This window comes from Hippoglossus hippoglossus, chromosome 2 (genome assembly GCF_009819705.1).
Source record: "Hippoglossus hippoglossus isolate fHipHip1 chromosome 2, fHipHip1.pri, whole genome shotgun sequence".
NCBI lineage: Eukaryota > Metazoa > Chordata > Actinopteri > Pleuronectiformes > Pleuronectidae > Hippoglossus > Hippoglossus hippoglossus.
In genome coordinates this window covers 5345851-5364150 of record NC_047152.1, presented here as the reverse complement: position 1 = coordinate 5364150, position 18300 = coordinate 5345851, and the positions used below count along the sequence as shown (strand labels likewise).

The following is an 18300-nucleotide window of genomic DNA, read 5'->3' as shown; positions in this document are numbered from 1 at the left end:
AAGGTGACAGTGAGTGCAAAGGGGATCAGGACGGTGGCTTCAAGAACCTGCAAAGGATTGTGGGAAAGGTAAAGTCTATTTTTAGTGCAAACAGCTTTATTTGCTGGATGAACCACACACACACACACACACACACACACACACACACACACACACACACACACACACACACACACACACACACACACACACACACACACACACACACACACACACACACACACACACACACACACACACACACACACACACACACGACGAGGAATAAGTAAACGTTAGCTAGGAAAGGAGTCGACAGGAGAAACACACCAGGCGAGAATGTTCTGCTGTTAATATCAAGCGGACAGCGAGGAACAACGAGGGTTAGGGACGAGCTAGAGAGGAAAACGACTGCTGAGAGCGGCGAGCTGCCGGTCGGATGTGAGCAGGACTTACTGACGCTGCTGCAGACAGACAGGCAGTACTCCTCTGAGTCAAAGTTATTCCTGTTGCCTCCGCAGCCACCGTAGATAAACTGAGCACAGCGGCCGTCCTGTCGGTCAAAGTACCAGCGTGGCAGCATGGCCCGGCATGGACCAGTCTCTGCGTTGGCCCAGCACACATCTTGGACACACACACACACACACACACTTAATCTCATGTCTCTATGTAAAGATCTTGTGTTCACCTATAAAAAAAAGGACATGTTATAGATATAAAATGCATGATGCTACAACAGGGTGTGTGAAGAAAGCCAGAACCGATTGTAAGAGCAATTTAACACTGAAATGAAAAAACAAAGCTGGTACAACCAATTCTGATTCTAATGGAACGTAGCTAATGAGCGCTGTGAAATGACAAATGAGCACAATAAGAAAAATGACAGCAGGAGGTTCGGCTGTGTTTAGCAGGGCGAGGTCGAGGTTCGGCTGTGTTTAGCAAAGCATGAAAAAATGGGGAAAACACGTTTTTACATGTTGCCGCTTGTTCCACATTAATCCGAACGCAAAGAAACACGTCATCTGATCATGTTCACAAACCCTGTTAACGAAAAAAAATAACAGGGGACGAAATATAAAACAGAAGGTAAGTTCCTCACCCCGGACAACTTCCTCCACAGACTCGGTGGTGGTGGTGGTGGTGGTGGTTGTCATGGCAACGTTGGTGGTCGGCTCGTCAGCATCGTCGTTGTCGTCGAATGTGTCGCTAATGAAGTGGCCACCATCCTCCTCTTCCTCCTCCTCCTCCACTGCCTCCTCATCCTCATCCTCCTCCCCGTCTCCGTCCTGGTCATTGTCCAGAAGGTCCTCCTCCTCCTCCTCCTCCTCCTCATCTTCCTCAGCCACCTCCTCTTCCTTATCCTCCTCTACCGCCGCAGATGGCCTGGCTTCCTCTTGCTGCTCCACTGGCTCTGGCTCCCGCACCATACTGGTAGGGGAGGAGGGATTGGTAGAAAAAGGGAGAGAAGGAAAGGGGGAGAAGGTGAGACATATGGAGCCAATGAGCACGATTATGGGAAGGAAAGGTGTCAGAGAAAGAGGGATGAGGAAGACAAAGAGAATAAATGAGGAGGAGATGAGGACAGAGACTCTAAATTATAACCATGGCGTTCAAGGACAGAAATTTCATCTTCATGCCAGCGTTGAAAATGAAAGTGGTAGAATCTATGATCATCTGAGCACTGATGTATTACTCTGCTGCTCCTTTGCCCTCATTTATATGTGTGTGTGTGTGTGTGTGTGTGTGTGTGTGTGTGTGTGTGTGTGTGTGTGTGTGTGTGTGTGTGTGTGTGTGTGTGTTTGTTTAAATACCTGTTGTCAGAGTAGTCGGTCTCCGCACCGCCCCACCAGACATCAGAATCATCAGCGTCCTGCTCGGCGCTATCAGCCTCCCGCTCCGCCTCAGCGGGACAGCACACAAACTCTACTCCTCGGAAACGGTCGATGCCACACGGCAACAGCATCCCGTAGTCATGGAGATTCATGGTGCGGTCTCCACAGGACTACAGAAAGCAAGACAAAGTGAGAATTAGACTGTAGATTAGTAAATAGGTAAAAACTACGCATGAAGGTGTGTGTGTGTGTGCATGTACTCACCTCTTTGGCGACGGTGTGCCAGTGCAAGTGGCTCTCACACTGGTCCATGCGCTCCTGGTGCAGGAACTTGCACTTGTCCGGGACGAGCAGGGCGTCGCTCACGAATTCTCCCACTGCAGCAGCAGCAACAACAACAACATCCATATTTAGAAATTGTGCACAGCCCAGACACATCTCAACCAACACTAAAAAAAACTCAAAGTGAGCATAGCTGACTCTCCTGACTCCTTGGTTGCTATGGTAACGCCAATTTCTAGAAATGTTTTCCACGAAAAGCGCTCAAAAGTGTGAGTCAGTGAAATCCTATAACAGACTCACCCAGGCAGCGGTAGGGCACGACGATGTGCATGTGGCTGTGACACTGCTTGCGTCCCTTCTTGCACCAGTTCTGGATGCTGATTGGCTGGTTGGCCTCCACCACATTGGTAATCTGGAGCTCTGGGTACACCTACAAAGACAGGAATATACATTATATAATACAAAATGAGAGAATAGAGGGTTTTCCTCTTCACCCATCCATCACTTACAGCCAAACCTTTTTAGCACCTACTCTACAGTGGGAACCAGAGATGCAATAAGCGTGGATTCGCCCTCTCTGTGTCCTACACACACCTTCAAACGTGCATGACCCATTTATCCTCCTACACTGCTCATTTATTTTGTATTTTTACCCGTACATCGCTCTTCTTTTAGTCGTTTCTCTCTCAGAACCTCCTCTGCAACATTTTTGTTTCAAAACTCTGCTACGGATACCCTTGCTGTCCACACTACTCTGGTGTTTTACAGCTGCTAAAACGGAGAGGTTATAGTTTGATCTTCATGGATCTATTCGGTCTGGATGTAGCCTTTGCTGATTCGTCTTCGGCTCTTATCACATGACCTCCAGTGTAGAATGCAACATGGATAAAAATTACAAACATTTCTGACCCTGTTCTCTTTGAGAATTTCTGCATTTTACATTGATACAGCCCCTCACCATTGCAGCTCCTTGTTCGTAGCCTCGCAGCTCTTTCTGCAGGCCACCTTTGCTCTTGCTTTCTACAGAAAACAATTATTAATTTGGTGAAACATTCGGCGACGCTTGTTCTACAAAATATTCTGGCTCTTAACATTACCGCAGTGCTAGTCGATGCACTCTCTGCTTGGTAGACTCTGTGTTTACCTCTGTGTTCTCCTCAGCCATGCATGACATCTGCCTCAGCACAATATTCAACGTGTCCCTGTGCCCACTCCTCTCATCCTTCTCTACGACACCTCCTCTCTCCCTTCATGCACAAAAAAGAACTCCATCAACTTCTTGGCTCCTTCTTATTCTTGCATTTGTCAAGCCGTGTTCCTCTGCTCTGCTTTGAGGGGAAAACGTTTCATGTCGTCTATTTTTCAAAGTTCAAATTCTGGGACCCGAGACAGATTGTTCCAAAGCATTTATTTGTCGTTGCAGGGTTTGTATTTGTGGTAACACAGGGAGGATGAGCTAATGCTTCTTTGAGCTTGTCTTAAATGCTTTTCAGAGAAACTCAGAATGCATCACTTCCTCTTATCGGACAACTCCCTTTTAACACTCCGGTCTTACGTAGTGCAGTGATCGTCTACACTGCTCCCAAATGAAATGCTGCAGTAAATGAAAAAAAAATTCACTCAGCACAACAGTTAATCCATAGAACAGAGGCGTTCACTGTGTGGTGGTTGACCTGGTTAGCTTTCACCTAATAACAAACTAACCCAAGCTTCTAACATCAGGTCATATGGGCCTAAGCAGCTTGTTTACTGAGCAGAGTTCTGGCATCGTGTCATTCGGCCAAAGTGGAGGATTTTTGGCGAATAAAAAAACCAATCTGTTTGCAGACTCTCATGACGGACTGTGTTCTCAAAACCCAGCAGGAACAAATATATCAGTCTGCCCCTTTGTAGAGTAACGGACCACGGTTGAGCTGTGATTTGCATGGATCGGCCCCCACAGTTTGGACACTAAAATACAGTTTTTTAAGTAATACCTTCAATTTCAACCCTGAGATGTAGCTAAACCAAAGCAGTTGTGTGTTCATGTGAACGGCACATGTTAAAAGCAGTTGACGGTGAAAGTCATGGCGAAGAGAGGAGCGGAAGAATTTTGGCTCCCTGGCGGAACCAGCACAGAAAACCAGTGTTTTCCCGCAATATTGTTTTGGTCTGTGGCAGTATGCAGTTCGATTTCACATGCATCACAGACTGAGTGACAGGTATACTGACTAGAGAGTGAAATAGAAGTTCCTCCGTGTAAGAGAACTGCATCGAATGCTGAGACCTGCAGGTACGCAGTATGAGGACTGACTGTCTACGTGGGTGGTAAAACCTTTATGGACGAAAGCAAGTGTGCGCGAGAGGGAAAGAACAAGCGAGCATGAGGCAAATAGCGCTGCAGACAGAACGTGGCAAAACAATAACCGAGAGATATCTTGTGTTGATCCGAAATATTATCCGATGCATGACTAAAAACCATGATCTGATTCCAATCATGAGTTTTGTGATCCGTTGTGTCTCTACTGCCTCTAATACTTTGTGTTTCGCTGTATCTTCTTGCACCTGGCTCAGATTATAAGCCAGATACAAATTATTTTTGTACCATCTTGTTTGGAACCACACACCCATTATAAGATTATTCTCACTTGCACAAACACTGCAAAATAAAACTGTAAATCCCCTAGAAAAGAAAATCTCGCTTCCTGCAAACTCTCCTCTCCATAAAGACGCTACACTGCTACCTGCTCAATCACTGTTATTTTCTCCGAGAGTGTCAGTTTAATGGCTTAAGTGTAAATCATCCGACCCAAAAAATCCAACTTAAATGGCACGACTGTAAACATTTATCATCCAGGATTATTTCTCGTTCAAAACTAAATAAACACGGGGTAATTACTGTTTAAGAAATCCATATATCAACAGGCACGCAGCTAAATTAGAGCCATTTTCAAGCTGTGAAGCCGTAACAAATTATGATGATTGATGAGGAAGATTGGTCTGGGGAGGAAACGACACCTCTTACTCCCGCTGCAAACCGAAGACAAAACATTTCACCTTCACGATATTATCATTTCAAAACAACCCTGACATTCAATATCTATATCCCCCACCTTAACTACACCACATCCAGCTGTTGCTTGTTACATTACAGACACTTAAGATTCATATCAGCTTTAAAACGGTGTAATATGGGAGTTAATTGATTCAGGAGAGGAAATAAACAGTTTTACATAAGGAACAGAAGGTAAGCAGCTTCTGTTACATCTCCCATTATCTCACACACACACACACACACACACACATCTTACCTCCTGGCAGTACTGCAGGATGCCCTCCTTGGTTCCGATGCAGCTCTTGGTGCCTGAGGGGTCCGGCTCCCACTTGCCGCTCTGCACGTTGATGTGCATGTTGAGTTTACCGCAAAACATGGCCACCTGGGGCTCTGCCAACAGACCCATGGAAACATCTGTAGGCACCTAGAGGTGGGTGGGGGGGGGGGGAGACAGATTAAAAAAAAAAGGAGAGAGAGAGAGATTTAATGAGAATTACCACTCATGTTAAACTCCTTGAGCACTTGCGCTGAAAAAAAACGCAAGACGGATGCAATTAAATTTTATTGCTCGGATAAAGGGGGGAGAGAGGAGAGGAGAGGAAAGGAGATTAGCATGGTAGATGAAAAGTAAGACGAGGTGAGCGAGAGAGAGAGAGAGAGAACAGATAGAGGAGGAGGAAAGCCACAGACGAGGATCTGGGTTGGATTTCTGTGTTCTTAAAAAACTCTTAGTCATGGCACTGCGAGCATCGTACTAAACGCCTCTTTGCGACTGTGTGTTCGAGCAAACGATCTCGCCGAAAAAATGCTGGAGAACAGAACAAAAGGATGGACACGAAAAATCAATAATGTCAGAGGAATAAATTGCCTCAAACAACCGGCCTGAAGCAATCCACCCGCTGCTTTCTGTGATGCACACACACACACACACACATCCAATCCTCTGCTCTGCTGCTTATATGGGAACAGCGGGTGTACATCTCTGTGCTCATGCCCAAGTTTTTCCAGGACAGTATAGTGTTTATATAACCCTCTGTTGATTTGTTTTTGGTTTGTTTCTCTCCATTAGCGCAGCACACCCTGCGCATAAGAGCAGGTTGGCTGCAGGCAAAGGGAGTGTGCGCGAGCGAATGTGTGTTTGTGAGTCCCCCTTTGGCATGAATGTATTAATTTTTGTGTTAATTTATGCTCCTGTGCGTTGGTCTGTGTGTGTATCTGCATGAATTCAGAGGTTTTTGTGCCGAACTTCCCCCAGGAGAAGAGGTGCAGACAAACCAGTGAATGTCTGCATTGTACTGGCAAATGAGCTCGAACAAAATGGGAGGGAATACGAGGGGGGGGGGGAGAAAAAAAAGAGAAGGAGACTGAGGGAGGGAGGAGAGGGAGTGTTGCCATTGTGTGCTGCCTAATCGTGTTAATGGTTTTCAAGGCCCTGGCAGGCGAACAAATGCTGTTTTGTGAGATGGATAGCATATTCCTTCCTCCAGACTTGATTTTTCTTCAAGCAGCCGGGGGCATAAAGTCCTCGTCCAACAAACGAGAAAAGCTGATGGGGCGATCAATTCGGATTAAATTTGAAGCTGAAAACCAAACTGTTTGGGTCGATTTTACAGCCATGTATCTAGTGCATCGGCAGGAAGATGGACTTTATCAGCTTGCATTATATTCCATTTACCAACAATGACATTTGGCAGACGAATGAGTCGGTCCTCGCTGCAGCTGTTTCCATCTACACTTGACTGCACTCACAGAAACCGGCATAGGCAGAGGAGAAAGCTTCGCCGGGCTACACAAGCATGAGGTGAATGCAATAAAACCTACACCTGTACAATGTGATGCCGTCCAATGCTATTGTGCAACAGAAAATAAACAGTTGTGCGGCTTGTAATGATCCGTTTGAGGCTATGGAAGGGACGCGCAATAATTCAGATGTGGTAGTGAAAGTCAAACTCCTGAAAATGTACAAACCCAATTTTCCACAGTTAAAAAAGCTTCACAGAGTCACACTTCACACGGATATCCAATCTGTTTTTCTGTGCCTTCACTTAATCCTGCACTTTAATTAGTCATTACCTGTTTTATCATTTGTGCTTTCATACGGTTTCTTTAAAATATTTTTCCCTTTTTAACATTTTTATGCTTCTGATCTGTACTTTTATGCTTCTTTTATTTCTGTGAAGCACATTGAATGACCTCTGTGGACAATAACACCCTATACAAATTAATTTCCCTTACATTATATAACATTAACTAGACAAGTGAACACCAAGCTGCATTAGGTAATAACTTTATAACTGTACCAATGTGACATCTTTAATTATAAACGCAATACAAACAGTCAAACAAGGTCAAAGTCTTTACCTGCAGTAAAGATAAACAGGGCAGGGACAGCTCTGTGATTGGCTGTTGCTTTGCTCTGAATGAGAGGACAATCATATAATTAGCTCTGTGCTGTTTGTGGCCTGCAATACAAAGTGCTTCAATAGAATACACACATTGTAAAAATGAATAAACTTTCTGTATTATTGAGCTGAGTTATGAGTTCACTAATTATCAGTAAATATTCTTAATGTCTTATTTGTAATTCTAATATTGAAACATCATGGTCTCCACAATAAACAGTTATAATACATATTAGGAAATATAACTATAATAAACTATCAGCATTTCCTGCTTTCTACTGGTAATGTTGCCACCAAGTTATTCCAAGAATGTGAGAGTTCATTTTCATATTTTCTGTGACAAGTTGATTTAATAACTGTTCCCAAACTGGAGTCTAACCAGAATGCATGATTTACAGCCTGTGAATTCATAAACCACCCGACCATAAATAACTCAGCAAATATGTGACGGGTTTATCGATTCATAGGAACTTTGACAAAGTTTAAACCACAGCGATCCATGCAGCTCCGCCTACATTTCAGGAAATGTAATTAGATTTGCTAATAATCTGATTTTGCCATATTCTCATGAAATATTAACGCATATTTGACCCATGGAATAAAAACAGTCGATGCTAATGTTGTTTATTATATCTTTGAGTACAGAATATGACCTCTTTACCTTCAGTAACCAAAAACATTTGATATGTCTATTTTCCTCCAAGTGGTTAAGACAGACAGACAGAGACAGACAGACAGAGATCAGGTTTCACTCCCATGGGTCAAATATGCATCAGCAATGTTCACACCCCTAACAGGTCAACGGGATGAGCTGCGAGCTGTAGTAGAACGGAAATTAGTAAATCCCCCCCCCCCCCCCCCCCCCCCCCCCACACACACACGTACAAATTAGGGTGTAAAATCCCCTCTTGCCCCCAGCACATGGCAACTTAACACTGGTGGCCCCCGGTCTCGACACAGAGCCATCTGCACCAGATGGGGTTATTTAGGGCTGTGACGCTCGATTCCCACACTGCCATCTGTGTGTGAGCAGTGCTACCGGGCATAGATCAAATCCCGTACCACTCATTAATAGTACAACCCAAGGCAGGCCGAGAGCAGAAAGTTTTCAAATAATCTTTAAAAAGTCTCTTTGCATGGCATGCTATCTTTTAATTAACTCACTTTCTGGGTGCCCAGTTTCATTCTGACCTTATCTGCCCACCCTGTGGCCTCTCCCTGTCGCTTTCTAAAAGAGATAAACCAACTTCCTCCCTGCTGGAGGCATAGGTACGCAAATCTGCTCCAGTGGCTCTCTGACATTCAAATTCTTTGTGTCATCCTCTTTTGGCTGGCAAATCATATCCTCGCCCATCACACTCTCTTCTCCTTCCTGCCTCTCAGCCTCTCCGCCGCTATCTCTTCACCAGTCTGTCTTCTAGCCAAGGAAGGGAGGAGGAGGAGGAGGAGGCGAGTGGCCAAGCCTTCGCTATAAGCTTATAAATCTGACTCCCAGGATGGTGGCAAAGGCATGAGCGGGAGGAGAAAGTGAGAGAAAAGAACAATAACCACAATGGCGAGGAGGCAGGGAGAGATCGGAGGACAGATGAATTGGACAATAAGCCTTCGGGGCGCGAGCAGAAGGTCAAGCGCTCTGTAAAACAGAAAAAGGATGAGGGGATGAAGGGCCAGAGACGGAGCGGGCGTCTGAAGGAAATCAGGGACGGCTTAAATGGAGAAAAGATGAGTAATTCTGGTGTCGGAGAGAGGCAGCTCAGAGAAGAAGGCTGTGTGCATGTTCTGTCAGCAAAGTTCAACGTGGGTTAAGTGAAAATTTTAAAAAGATCCTCCTGACAAACAGTAACGCCACTGTTTATACTGTGTAGAAAAATAATCTCTACCCTTCTTCATCTTTTATCTTTTACAATTTTCATTTTCCAAATACTCCCAAAAAGAACAGATACGAATCTGGAGACTAAAAAGGTTAAGTGCTACGCAGCTAGAATCTACCCTGAGCGAGCAACAGATGGACTGAAAAAAGGCAGACGAACAAATGGCGGAACACACCAACGGCAAATGTATATTACAGAGGGAGAAACCAGGCTGTGTGTGTCTTTATCCCATCTCAGCCATAGTTCACTGTCCTGCCGCTTGGCCCGGCCAGCCGGTCGTCCTGCAGGGGAGGGAGCAGTAATCTGGGCACTGAGGATTAGGACGGCAGCCTGGTCAGGAGAAATATCCCCCTTTGCTCTAAATCTGGCATGATAGCCATCGCGGTCAACAGCAGGGAATAAGCCAGAGGAGCGGATGCTAATGCTGTAAAAGATTGACCCCGAGAAGATAGTTCAATTAAAGTCAGCAGACACCCGGCTCGCATGTTGCCCGGCGTGCGACGTCTCCCAGAAGAAATTAAGACAGTCGTGCCTCGGGAGCTGCAGCAGGGTGAAGCTGCAGCTCGCCAAAATCGAGTCAGTCACAGCAAGAAAACACAGACGGAAACGCCAGCGCCTGCTGACCCATACAGGACCACGGAATTAAGTTGCACACGCAGCCCTTGTCCAAATTGTTAAAGCTTGGCATACACTGTTGGTTCATAGACCATAAAAAGCAACGACGCCGTAATGATTTAAGGAGGAAATGGAATTTGTTTTGCCCCAAGGGAGACGCACTAAAGACACACAAGAACACAAACAGAACCAAGCGACAATCTAATAATGCGACGCAATAACATACAAGTTTGCAGCAGTATAGCGATTTAAGTGAGATTATTTGCTGCTGCAATTCCATAAAGTGGTTTCCCGCACCAAGATGGTTCATGAAGAGGACGGCGAGCTCGCTGCAGCCTTTTGCATGAACCGTCCTCCGCGTGCATGTGTGTGTCTGAGTGATCTTGTTACGTCGCTATTCAAATCACACGTCTCATCTCGGACAGGTGACCCATTTTCACAGCTGGAATCACTGCTCCTTCGCCGTACGTCTGATATCACATGTTCTGCCTTAAAGGTTCATTCCTGACAAATTAGGTCTTGTTTTTTGGGATCCCATGTGGGATAGATTAGAGCTGGAATGAGCAGTCCATTCATTGATTATCAACAGAACATTAATTGGTAAGTGATTATTCATGAGGACAAAATATTTTGGGGATACTAAAATGATAGGAATAAAGCTGAAGTTGTAAAAAAAAAAAAAGTATAAATCTGTGTCTGAGTCACCTCTTCTGACTTTCTCGACTATGGCGGAAAAGATAAATCAGGTGCAACCTCGACTCTCCGGGGAACGAACATCCTCATCAATCCACGCAGCTGCACGGCTCTCCACTTGTGTGTGACTCTCAAAGACATAATAACTCTTCTCTCCCTGCAAATTGCCCAACCACTCCCCATCTCAAAGTGATTGTGTAAAATGCAGTGATATGTGTGAGCAGAGATGTGATCAGCAGCACTAAAAACGCAGGGAGAGGTTTATTACCAATTACATGTAAATGGGGGGGGATGTCAGAACAAGAATTACTACATCACACACACACACACACACATCCTGCAAGTACATACATGAACACACACCCACACACACGTCATGTATCTTCTCAGTCAAAGAGGCAGAGAAACGGACTGAATGTTTTCCTGACACAAACACACACACGCACACACAATCTTTGAAGTGCCCCTGTGGGTGCTGGTCCTGCGGTGCTATTAATTGTACAGTCTTATCTGAGTGGCCCAGGCCTGCCATGGGAAGTTGGGTAAAGGCGGGGGGTGGGTGGGTGGGTGGTGGTGGTGGTGCCTTAGATCAGCTCTCGTCCCCAGGGGGAAACTCCCTGGAGAGCAAGATGTGTCGCAAGAGCTCCAAACACGCACACACACACACACACACACACACTCTCTCTCTCTCTCTCACTGGAGGACACATCTCTCACAGGGATCTTCGGCTGCGTCCAAACCAGGAGCTATAACAAGACAAGGCGTTATTGTCCTGGCTGGAACATACTGTATCACACTCAAGATAATGTCAACCGAGTGTTGCAGATGGTTCACAATGGCCGAGACACACAATCGCCGCGGAGACGAGAAAGAAAAGGAAAGTCCTGCGAGTGCGACACAGTGCAAAGAATAAGGGCATTATCGTGTTCTCCTTGGCAGCCTGTAGATGTTTACGAGTGGGATAATGCGTTACGTGATACAGTAATCTTAGGTTGCTTCCCATTGGGTCATTCATCAATCAGTTGTGGTGGAATCGAGCTGAAGTGCGAGTGAGTGTGAGTTGTTTACGAGGTGCATGGCTGTGGGAATTTGTGTGCTTAGCTTGAGAGGATGTGCTACGGCGGAATTGGATAAGGCTGGCGAGGGGACAAGAGATGCTCAACCCTCTTGCACGTGCACGCTGTATAAGCAGGCGTTACTTAAAACTCTTAAATCGTCTTTGACTGGACCTTGGCCTTGTCTACAGCACTGCAGATATTTTTTTGAATGGATTTTTCCCCCAGTTTCCACACGACCTTCGTTTTACTAAATATCTGTTATATATACACATGTTGTAGTTCTTTCTGGTGCATTCTCATTACCCAAAACAAGTGGGCATGCCTTGTACATGTACGCACAGATACATGGAAACGAGAGGTTTTGAAAATCTGCATTTTGGAAGGCGTTTGTAAAAATTGCCCAAAACATCATGTGTGGACAAGAGGCACAAATGCAGAGGAACTAGTGTAACCAGGGCGTTAGTGTGTGTGTAACGCTATCCCAGTCTGTTGTGTGTGTAATATTATCTGCACTGGATGTTTGGGAAGCAGATCCAGTGGGTATAGGGTGATTCCCTGATTACAGGGCAGCCAGACCCTCTTCCCTTCCCCTAACACTCCCAGCCAGCCAGAAGTTCAATTACAGACCAGAATATAAAGACCAGACAGAACGTCTTCTTTATAAAAAAAAAAAAAACTACAAGTTCTGGGGCAAAACAGAAGCTCTGGCTCATCCTCTAAAGCGGCGACAGTTTTGGCTGCGGTGAATCAGGTTATGATGAAACCCGAGCACCTCGAGAGACGCCGCATTGACTTCATTCAGGCGTTTCTTAAATCAATAGATCCAAGTCGGTCTGGGATCAATATTGATTTTCCTGACTTGTATGGGCTTAAAAGGTCAAACTGACACAATGAAACGTTTCCTCCTTTCAAACATTGTAAACACGCTTGTCTGTAGATGATCAACCTCAAATTTAAAACTGCACCAATTTGGTGCGCGCCGTCTTGTCAGTTTTCTCTCATCTTCACAAGTTCCCACTGCCTATGTGAGGAGAATTTCAGTTTCATCTTCATTCATATTCAATGTGATTAAAGCTTTGTGTCTGGTGGTTCCCCGGGAATTAGCATCTTAGACAAATCTGTTTAAAATTTGATCTAAAGGGTGTGAGAGGAGAAAGAAAGTCCTGACTTCTGCCCACTTAATTTGCCAGGACGTGAAGGAGGGACTCTTGGTTGCCTTAGTTATTATCACCATGGATACGGTGGCTGCTCTCGTCCCCTGGAGACCCGCCTGTCATAAACCTCCCTGTGTCATTGCTGTGGCAACCCGAGGCAACACCATTATCCAAGTCATCTGGGAGAAGGAATTTCATCATCAGGTTGGTGTGTGTGTGTGCATGTGTGCTCTGCTCGTATAGCTGACGGTGCACCTACGAAAATTCACCCAGTGGCAACGGTCGACTCGTTCTGCACCAGCATGCTAACCTGGCTCTGACTTCACTGGTATCCAGCTGGGAATAACTCTGCAGTCGGCCGCCAGCACACACAGATGGAGCTGTGATCACCTATGCACACACATACACACCCAAGGACTGAAGGTACACTCAGCAGTGAGACCATGAACTGGGGCTACTCAGATCTGAAATTATGCAAATCTCGTCGTAATCTCTCCCAAAAATATGCTAACAAGGATTTTGTTTGTGCCCAAAGTGAAAGATGCATCAACATCCTGCATCATTAAAACCAGCGGCTGCGTTTTGCAGACAGGGATCTCCACGTCGTCGTAATAATGAACCATCTTCAGATTCCAGACTCTAAATATCCCATTAAAGTCCACCATTAATGTGCTTGGACCACAACAGCATCGTCTTCTCTCAGCTGGATTCCTTCAAGACATGTTTTTCATAATTTCTGTGTCAGATGCTGGAAAAGCACAAAAATACTGTTTTTTCCTAATGTGTTACTTCAGCAGCAATTTAGGAGCAGGCGCTGATTAATCTGAGTGCAACAATTCTCTTCGCCGATTTCACTCAAACAACGCTGAAATTGACCAGAAGCCCAGTAACCATGTTTACTGCTACAAAGAAAACTGCCTCATGGCTGATTGTGAGTTAAGGTCATCCCTCATCAGCGTTGTTATTACAAGTCGTTTGTGAATCAGGGCCCTGGGGCTGATGGGTGTGTGTAACTGGAATCATCATTAGTTGTTATACGAGCACCGACCTCCAAACACAATCACCAGCGGAAGATTTCTATCGTGAAAGGAATCCTGTTTGTCCCTCCTTCGACTTTAATTTAATTATATGTTAAATGGCTGGAATTAAAACTCTTGATATAATACTGAGTGATGATGATTAATATCAGAGCGGCACAATGGGAAATTACAATTCTAAAAATCCCAAATGGAATTTCCGCAAAGTCACTTCAAACATGAGGTTGTTTCCTGTACGCACATTATACTGCATCGCTTCTGTCGAACAAACACAGGAAGTCTTCTATTATTGTGAGGACCAAACAGGAAAAGGACCCAGAAATAGCAGGAGACAGTCAGGAACACTCGGAAATCTCCAGTCTCGTTTGCAGCCCCCTGACAACAGCTACACGTACACACAGATTTTGGCATTTCCGACAAGCACTGCAATTTCACACTCCGAGAGGACTTGTCACCCACAACTGATGGCGTGTCGCCCGACTCCAAAGAGGTACTAGTTTCATAAACCCCCTGAACTGTGAATCTCAAGCCGAGGGCAAGAAGCATATCAGTAACATACTGAACGGATGACACAGCCTTTCAGGAAAAAGGAAAAAACGCAAGAGTGAGAAAATCTTCTGATGGGTCTGAGGAGGGTGAGAAGGACGACGGCATTAACACACAGCGGCCCTAATTATAGTCCAAGTACCAGGCACCAGGGGAAGACTCCACTGCTATGGCAACCCTGAACACCTGGGAGGACGAGTGCAGACACGGGAAAAGAGGAGAGAGGGGACGAGGGGACGAGATCATTTCTGCGAGGGGAGGAATAAAACCTTGGAAAAACAAAGACCCCTGTGGGTATTTTGGAGTTTATAGGAGGTGGCGATAATTCACTTCTTCTCCGTCTTTAAAATAATGAGTCAGCAACCTTCACGAAAATCAAAGATGCGCTGAAGCGTGATTTCTGAGTACCTTCATCCATAAATATGTCCTTTTATTGAAAAAAAAAGAAGGTGTTGAAAAACTGGAAGAAAGAGAGCTCTCCTTTGTGGTTCGAGGAAATAAAGAGTTGTGGAAAGGATTTGTCTTATACAACTGTGGAAATGCAATAAATGTTTGACATTTTCTTTTCATTTAAAAATTCAGTTAATAAACCTGTGAATATTTGATTCAATTCATTCTGTCACACTTTTTTGATACGTAGGTGTGATGGACAGATACTATATGACTTTATATCTCTAAAGCTGGGATGTTGCAACTATACTCTATGGATCTGAGCCACAGCACTACCAGAACACTCTAGAGAGATCATTTTCCTGCTGTATCCTCACATGGGCTTCCAGAAAATGTACGAAGCAACTGACAGTAGCACCAGATGTGTCGTATGCCGCTGGCTTCCAGGAAGTATCTCTACACTGAGTCTTTTAATGATCAGGATCCAGAGTAAATGTCAAACTACCTTTCCTGGCACAAAGCTGAGAATGGGCTCCTCTCCATTTTAACAAGAGCTTAGAGGTGAGCACAGAAACTGATTGTACACTAGAAAGCAATTCCATGGTTAGAACTTGATTGTATTAGCCTGTAATGGCCAGTGGAAGATCAGTCTCACCCACACATATACAGGACAACACACCACGCCAATGACACATGGCACTTATAAAGTAGATGTGCCAAAAAAAGCAATGCAGCATTGATGCCTTGCTAAGCCACAGCAGAAACATGCTTTCAGATGGAGGTTTTGTGTGTCTGGAGCTTCCTCACTGATGAAGTGAAAGCCGGATGTACTCGATGCTGCTGCTGCTGAGTAATGTGCGTGGATCAGGGCGACTTGTTTCCCGGCTGATTATTCAGATTCTGTATCAACGCCTGCTTACTCAGCAGCGGTGACGTGAGGAGTGCGTCTTCGGCGGCGCACTGCTGTTATTTACCGACGGAAACAAGAGCGCGGTGGTGATGAATGGTGCTGCCTGGTGGGAGAGTTGCTCTAATGTGAGGAGTGGGAGAGAGAGTGTTGTGTTGCCTGAAGACGAGCAGGTAATAAAGCTGGGGTTGTGTTTCCACGTTTGCTCCATGTACTGGTAATTATGAGCCAGTCATAAAGAGGACGAGGTGAGAAAGATGAAGAGGAGGGTTTTCAACTGGACGACTGACTTACAACCCCTCAGAGAAACATTATGTCTTTACAAGAAGATGGCACCTATACTGATGTCATCAAGTAGAGCCTCGCCATTTTCTGTACAGGCCCGAGAGAAAACTAACCGAGCCCCACCCCAGACTGATATGCCTTTTGTTTTTTGTGTAGGAAGCCAACCCGAGCCTGAATATCATCTCTAAATTTTTGTCCGAACCCAGGTATCCACATTCTAATACCTGCAGACCCTCCTCACCGACCAGCATGTCAGACTTTAGTGCTGCTTGCAGTTGAGTGGGAAAGTTCAGCGTCATCTCCGTCCACAACTTGTCTGTCAACCGATTTCTTCTGATACTATTAGATGCTTGTTGGATCAATAAGAGCCTTTGTTCCTTCACATATTCATAGTGTTTCATTCTGAAGGCAGGTTGCACTGCACAAAGGAGGCCTTTGAGCTCCACACCGGTCTGTTACCTCTGGAATCAGTCCGACCAAATTCCTACGATGCAATGAAAACCACCTTTCAGTGGGAAAACATGACCACACAATGAAGAGCTCGGGACTGTGAGAATAACGACAGAAATGACTAAAGGTAAGATGCAAAGAAGAGGCAAAGATTGACATTTAAAAGTGTTCATAAACAGCTGATTCACACCACGTCAGTTGGACAGAGAAGCGACGGACAGGCAGCTCCAAAACACATCAGCGTCCTCCCATTTCCAGGCACCGGTACAATAGAAACAACAGTATCAAAAGGTCAGGAATTCTTTTCTCCGGGACAGACAGCGGGGTATGCAGGGGGGACATTAATTGGGGGCGCTGCAGTGTCATTGTTGTTGTTGACACAACCAAGATGGACAATGTGCGCTGTTCAGACGAGGAATTTTTATAGGCAATCTTTGCAACACCAGTTGGACATGAGGGATTAAAAAACAAATCATTATGAAGAGGACATCCTGTCCTGAAACATGACAATATTCAGTGTTTACCAAGAGACAAGCACAGACAGAGCAGGACTGGTGCCTTTTATTATTAATCATATGATTAATTCTATTTCCAAGTCAAGGATTAATTATTTGAAAATGCCCATGTAATCTATAAAAGCTAAAAAATATGTTTCAATCTGAAACCAGCATATTTGGCAGTTTTTCATGTTTGAAAATTACATATTATATATATATATAATGGTCTTTTAGTCAACTGACTGCAACTAATGACAATTTCCTGTATGGATTAATTCACCGATTATTTTATTAATGAACTGAGAAATCATTTGCTCTATTAAAAGACAGCAAGTGTGCAAAAAAGTTTCCATTACATATTCCCAGATGCCAAAGGAGAAATCCTAAAACGGCATATTTTGTCAAACCAACTGCCCAAAATCCAAACTTATTCAATTTACTATCTAAGAAAGCAGTAAATATGCATATGGTAGAACCTAGAACCATTGATTTTTGTCCTTTATATCAGTAAAATAATTGCCTGTGCTTCTCCGTCGAGCTACTAATTATTTATCGACTAATCACTTTGGCGGGGGTTATGCACAAACTTCAGTCTGTCCGTAGAGGTTGTTGAGAGGCATTCCACCAAATGACAAACTGAAGCCAAAGTAAAAGTGAGGCTGGGGAAAGAAGATGCAATAAAAAGCAATCAGAGATATACGAGTGTCGGGGTTCTCCTTCGATAAATCTGAACTGCGGCGTGAGCAGCAGAGAAGGTGCCAGAGAGAGAGAGACACTGGCACTGCCAACAGGCATAATGGCATTAGGGCCCCGCTAATAAGGGGAGAAGGCTGGTCCGCCCCAGGCTGAAAAACTGCAGTATGCACACAAACAGACTGCTTGCACCCATCCAAGGGCCATTTCCCAAGGATTTACAAACACACAAAGGCTGGCATCCAACTCCCACGCTCCACACCACGGCCTGCGTGTTCAAGGGCGGGCCCATCAGGAAAAGCAGCTTCCCGAGTTGTGTGTTTAGAAGTGTGTGTGCGTGTGTTTGCATGGGGCGATAATGAAGGCTATAAACAAGCCCAAACAAGATCAAAACCTTGCAACATCTCATTTTCAAGTCTGATTTAATCTCGCAGATATCATCCCTCCGATTTTAAACAACTTCTTCAACCGCATTTCATCACTCGAACCTCTGATAATGTAAACGCAGGACTCAAAGGGGGAAGATTGACTTAAGCAAAGTAAGCAACGGATTGCGAACAAAGCATGCGGTTTGC

General features: G+C 44.9%; 1 protein-coding gene across 4 annotated transcripts in view; it reads right to left on the bottom strand.

The window, feature by feature from the left end:
- The window catches only part of appa (amyloid beta (A4) precursor protein a), a 33462-nt gene that overhangs the window by 12849 nt on the left and 2313 nt on the right, over positions 1–18300 (bottom strand). For 3 of the 4 annotated variants that reach the window (XM_034611135.1, XM_034611154.1, XM_034611144.1), the window contains exons 2-7: positions 5384–5551; positions 2394–2523; positions 2076–2188; positions 1791–1981; positions 1079–1407; positions 436–603 (exon numbers count right to left, since the gene is read on the bottom strand). In XM_034611135.1, the coding sequence (XP_034467026.1) occupies positions 436–603; positions 1079–1407; positions 1791–1981; positions 2076–2188; positions 2394–2523; positions 5384–5551 (1099 nt within the window). The remainder of the gene's footprint in view (positions 1–435; positions 604–1078; positions 1408–1790; positions 1982–2075; positions 2189–2393; positions 2524–5383; positions 5552–18300) is intronic. The other variant, XM_034611163.1, reaches the window with a different exon arrangement.